Source organism: Cibotium barometz, chromosome 43 (genome assembly GCF_041138505.1).
Source record: "Cibotium barometz isolate CiBa-2024 chromosome 43, ASM4113850v1, whole genome shotgun sequence".
NCBI lineage: Eukaryota > Viridiplantae > Streptophyta > Polypodiopsida > Cyatheales > Cibotiaceae > Cibotium > Cibotium barometz.
Genome location: NC_141088.1, coordinates 11,893,207 through 11,898,824, shown reverse-complemented (window position 1 = coordinate 11,898,824; position 5,618 = coordinate 11,893,207). Strand labels below are relative to the sequence as shown.

At 43.6% G+C, this 5,618-nt stretch overlaps 1 protein-coding gene across 2 annotated transcripts; it reads right to left on the bottom strand.

Moving 5' to 3' along the window:
- Positions 1 to 449: 449 nt before the first annotated feature.
- Positions 450 to 5,269, bottom strand: LOC147613526 (protein NARROW LEAF 1-like). 2 transcript variants are annotated; one of them, XM_086781499.1, is made up of 6 exons: positions 4,404 to 5,269; positions 3,623 to 4,232; positions 3,270 to 3,413; positions 2,005 to 2,245; positions 1,414 to 1,911; positions 450 to 1,185 (listed from the first exon to the last, which is right to left on the bottom strand). In XM_086781499.1, the coding sequence occupies exons 1-6, from the start codon at positions 4,481 to 4,483 to the stop codon at positions 782 to 784; spliced, it is 1,977 nt and encodes a 658-aa protein (XP_086637625.1). In that variant the 5' UTR covers positions 4,484 to 5,269; the 3' UTR covers positions 450 to 781. The 2 variants fall into 2 exon arrangements, with proteins under 2 accessions (XP_086637625.1, XP_086637624.1); XM_086781498.1 differs by having other exon boundaries at positions 450 to 1,191; positions 4,404 to 5,266.
- Positions 5,270 to 5,618: the final 349 nt, after the last annotated feature.

Here is a 5,618-nt window from a genome sequence, read left to right as displayed (position 1 = left end):
TCAAATCCCTTGTCAACCCCAAACATTATGTCTCGAGGGTTCACCTAAAAATACTTAAGTGTAGCACGTGACTTCATCAAGAGGGATATATTAATTCAAAAAAGTTACAGAATTACATTTACTGGAGAGGTTTTTTAAACCAATTTTAAAAAAAAACGTAAGTTTATGAAGAAAAAGAGATCATTTTGTTCATAAAAGTATGTAAATATAAGGGGCTTTTTAAATACCCCTTGAACACACGTGCTACATAAAATTTCTTAAAAGTGAACCCCCCAAGCATTATGTACACTTAGAATGTATCAATCAAACCCCTCGTCAACCCAAACTTTGGTTCACTACTAGACCAACGGTACAGGTACAGCACATCTGCTAAAATAGAGATGGCCATATAGAGCCTACATGACACACATGACCTTAGTGCCGACATGTTGACATCAAAGGCAAGTAAGAAAAGAAGCCAATCTTATGGGACATCCTTGAAAGTCGCCTCATGTACCACCAAGAATAACATCAGCAACACTCACACATCTTCTAGTTCTATTGCATGATGCTAATAGGCAGGCACAAGAGAGCTTCTTAGCTGAATAAGTGGAGTGGTTGTAAGGTAAACTCTTCCCTATTCTTCTATAAGGTAGTTTTTCCAATGCAAGAAAAAAAACAGCACTTCCAAGGTTACAAATGCAAAAATTGGGTCTCCCCACAGATCAATTTCACATACAAGGTTGGACAATCAAACTTTAAAAGGCCTAGTGTCTCTTTAATAGAAGTACTTTTTAGTATTTCAGCTTTCTGAAGGTCTTCTTTTCTTTGCATCCCTGTCAAATAATTGGAGGCCAAATGAAAGCTCTTCAGCACTACCAGTATTGGAGGAGGAAAGCTCTTTGAGCTGAGCATCTCGAGGAGCAAACCCAAAGTCCAGAAGCTCTAGCTCCATTGTGGGTGTATCGTTGGTAAGTGGGTCGGTAGGATCTATCAATGCGGTGACTGGCATTTCTTGAGTCCTAATAACTAAACCTTGCTGTTGGGTTAAGGTCCCGACAGCACCAGGATTCGACATGTCTTCAAGGCCACCATGTAGGCTTGCTTCTCCTCTTTCTTGTCCTGCACCTCTCAAGGCTCCTCCTGGTGTCTCTGCTTGACTTGAACCTCCTACAAGCCCTGCTGTCCGATGCCTCTGCTCTTCAGCTGCACCTGGATTCAAATTTCAAATGGTAGGAAAACAGATCAAATATCAACTCTATCAAAATCATGTTGGTAAGGTATGATCTATTGAACATGGCCAACTTTCTGAGAACACTCTCCCTCTCTCTCTCTCTCTCTCTCTCTCTCTCTCTCTCTCTCTGTGTGTCATATTCACGTGAACGCATGTACCTTCCAAACAAGTGTGCTTTATATTAAGTTGCTTTGAAGTACCTGCTAGATCCACACTGCTTGTGATCAGAGACAGCTGAAGCAGGTCTAGAAGGCGGCCAAGGTCGACTCCACTTGTCCAGTTTTCTGGCCCGTACCCATTACACAGCTTAAGACGACCTCTATTCGCTGTTCCACCCCATATAATCCCCACCGGCCTCGGTTTTCTGCCTTCTTCCGTCATCAGTATCAAGCTTCCACTGTCACCTTCTAGATCAAATGCCTGTTTATTTTCGCCAACAATGAGAAAATCTGTGAAGAAGCAGATGCCCTTTTCATCATTGTATTCGAGGGCATATGCCATGATGCTGCCCGTTGTCAGACCTGAGCTCCTACCAACCTTAACTACCTGTCTTCCTACAATGCTTCCTACTGGAGATTGAAGGTCTATAACCATCACTTCTCCCATATCACCCACCCCTTTAACAATTGTGGTCACCCTTGACATGTCAAAGCAGTCTCCAAACGGTATGAAAGCGCCATCAGCTCTAACAAATGTCTCTGCAATGGGGCAAACATCAACGTAATCAAATGCCAAACCATGAAAAGTACCCTATTTTAGAAGAAAAGCTTTATCTAAGAAAAGGTTCAAACCTGGATTCATGCTTGCAAAAATGCCATACCACAAGTCATCAGTAATAAATGAGGTTGCCCTTTCCACAGCACCCAGATATATACCAGGGCCAAGGTTGGGCGGCAATGGGTGGAACATTTTCTGGTTAGGATAGTCCAAGTCCACGGCAACATGTCTGTTTGTCAAAAACCCGACTTGGTGCAGGCCAGTCTTACTGTGAACGATTGCTCCGAGTGTTCCATAGGTCTCCTGGCTTGCCACCTGATGGCAGTTAAAAGAAAGGTAAGCCTTAGAGCCAGTCACTTATCTAGTATTGGCATCTCTCTGCTTCAACTGGGCTTATAATTAATCAGGCAGAGGAGGTTACATATGTCACACTTACTAAGTGTGTGTACAGATCATCCTGGGTAGGAGGTTTCCCCCATCCAAGACTTTGGGGGGGAGCACAACAGATCATATCCCTCGTCTAAGAGTTTGGGCGGTCAAAGTTCCCTGCTATTAATGAAAACCCAACATATCATCCCCTGGCCATCCTATGGGCAGGGGTTTGAATGGGGGAGATCCCCCATCCAATAAGTTTGAGGGACAAGATTCCCCATTATTGATAAAGTTTGAGCAGATCATCCCCCATATATCAGATGGATCAGGCCTTGAACGGGGGATGTTCACTATCCAAGAGTTTGGGAGGCCAAGATTCCTCATTGTTAACGCAAGTCCAACAGATCATCCCCCGTCCAAGAGTTTGGGGGCCAAGATTCTGAAAATCCAATAAATCATCAGTGTTTACAGAAAACCTGTAAAAAACATATAATGGACTGCAACGTTCTCATTTTTACCTGCAACATATATTGTCAACTCCTAAAAGATGGAAATTTCAGAACACTCTAGTTATATAATAGCTCAAAGATTGGTTCTATAAAATTTGAGGTTGCAAGTTTCCTGATTCATTGAGAAAAAACACTGCAGATCATCCCCTTCCCATCAGGTTCGAAGGGGGACATTGCCCCATTCCAGGAGTTTGAGCTGCCAAGATTTCCCATTACAAATGGAAATCCAATGGTCTGAAAACACCCTAAATTTCCAAGGACCCACTCATTGAAGGAGGTTATAGCTTATCACTTGTTAAAAGGAAGAAGCCAAACTTGACTACATGCAACAAAAACCACTGCCTAAGTGTTTGTAATGGTACATAACATGTTCAATAAAAAATCATCTCCTCAAGTGCCAGTATAGGGCCCTTTTCAAAAAGAAAGCTCATCAGAAAAAGAATGCCTGCATGTGATACCTGAGAACCAGGACCTATGCAAGAGTCGTTTCCTCGTAACCCCTCTACCAATTCTGTATATACTTGTTCCTTGGGGACGACGGCAGGAGTTCCGTAGTAAGAAAACTCCACAACATCAACATCACACCAAATACCTCCAGGTCCCTGCAAAGTTTTCAATTCCACAAGGGCACATTTCACATGTATCAGCATGTTTTTTACCATTATGTGATACAACAATTTCCATAGTAAGAAAACTCCTTCACATCACACCAAATACTTCCAGGTCCCTGCAAAGTTTTCAATTACACAAGGGCACATTTCACATGTATCAGCATGTTTTTCACCATTATGTAGTACGAGAAGGTGCACACCTCAAGCACAGGAGGAAGCCATTGAAGCTCATGGAGCCACTCTTTGTGGACTTTCCGAGCAACAAACACAATGATAGCTGGGATGTCGGTAAGAACTCCTTTCCTAGTCCTGAATCCTATGGCCGTACCGAGGCTGAATTGCCGCAGAAGCTTGCTATGGAATGCCCTTATGGTCATGAGATCCAGCAATGTGCTAGCCTGTTGTCCGGTGGGCATGTCCCTATCATCTGTTTCAGACTGTTCATGGACATGGACATGGACATGTACGTGGACATCCTTTTGCAATCCACTGAAGTATCCTGCCCTCTCCTCAGCGGTTCCATGGAGGCGGGAGGAAGGCGGCCAATGGAAGTATGCTGCACTGCTTTCAGAAGCGTGATGATGGGCACCTGATGCCACTGCCTGCATGGAGTTAGGGCTATGATCAGACCTCAACGGAGGTGACCTGCTGTTGTTGTGTGTCCCTGATACAACAGAAAGAAGAGATGATGAATACTCTTCAGCTCTCTTCTCAGCTGATCCGCCTTCTGATAGATATGAAGAAGAAGACTGCTGTTGCTTGCCACCACTTCTAAGCACACGAGCTGTGATGTCCATGTCCTCGCAGGGCCTTCAAAACCAACAAGGAAAAAAACCATAACACCATATATCATGAAAAGATTTGCTTTGTTGATGGAAACTCTCCCCGATTGGCTTGGCTGAGATTGATACTAATCCCGTGTGTTTTAATACAAATCATGCACGAGTTACTGCAAATTATGCATGATAATTTAGTTCTTACCTGTCCCAAGTGGGCTTGATCCTCATCTTTTTCTGCACATTTAAAGGCAATCCTATGTCTGAACCCATTCGATGCTGCATTATATCACTTTGCGGGCGGGAGGGCTGACGCTTCTGATGATCGCAGAAGAGGGTTGTTTTTCCGTTTGCGAATCAGGGTGATTGCAAACTAGAGGTGCCCACTTAGCTTAATTGCAGATAACAGTGGTTGAGCAAGTGCTCAATTAACTTAATTGCAAATTAGAGGGGTTTAGCAAGTGCCCACTTAGCTTAATTGCAGATTAGACTGCAAATTAGAGATGCCCCCTTGGCTTGATTGCAAAGAGAGAGCACATATAGGCGCCCACATTGAAATCAGAAGGCGCCCACTTGGCCTGATTGGCCCCACTTAGCTTAATTGCAGATTAGAGTGTTTTAACAACTGCCCAGTTAGTTAGATTACAGATTAGAGTGAAAAAAGAGTTGCCCACATGACTGGATCGCAAGTTAGAGAGCAAGGCAGAGGTCAGAGGTACACCACTACTTAGTTTGCAAGACAGACGGCAAGGACATAAGGTTCACGAGGGGCACGCCAGAGGAGCTCAGAATATAATCAAAGAAGTGTGTCCTGGTGGAGCTAAGCTAGCTAGTCTTGAAGAGATGGGCACATGCGAGAAAGACTGCAAGGCGGAAGGCAGAGACTATGATGCCATATTCTGAGACAGGCTGTTAGAAGAACTGATACTCTCTCTCTCTCTCTCTCTCTCTCTCTGCAAGGTAAACATTGACGTGGTAGCCAGACGAGGGATTTCAAAAAAAAAAAGCAGCAGCAGCACTGTAGGGTCTTCAGCACACACTGTGCACAATGATGCTCGACTCTCTCAATGTGATGCTGTGCCAAAAGGATGTCACTCTTATGTGGGATTGATTTGAGAGCGACTCATGGAAAGGACCGCTGGTGTAATTTGTGCGGGAGAGTGGTCACTGTGTAATAATATGGCATAATCATAAAAGTGACACGGAACGGAGGCTCCCAAAGAAAGGGCGTGGTTATCTTTCTCTCATACCCTTATGTTAAGGGCCTCATGAAACATTGCTAGGCCGACAATATATCTTATGGTAAGGGCCTCATGTGGAACATTTCATTTAGACCCAAAAATAAGACACACTAGTTTTATTTTCCATTGTTTTTTTGTTGCAAGGTTTTGAGACTAGGGTTTTTTTTTAAGAAAAAAAT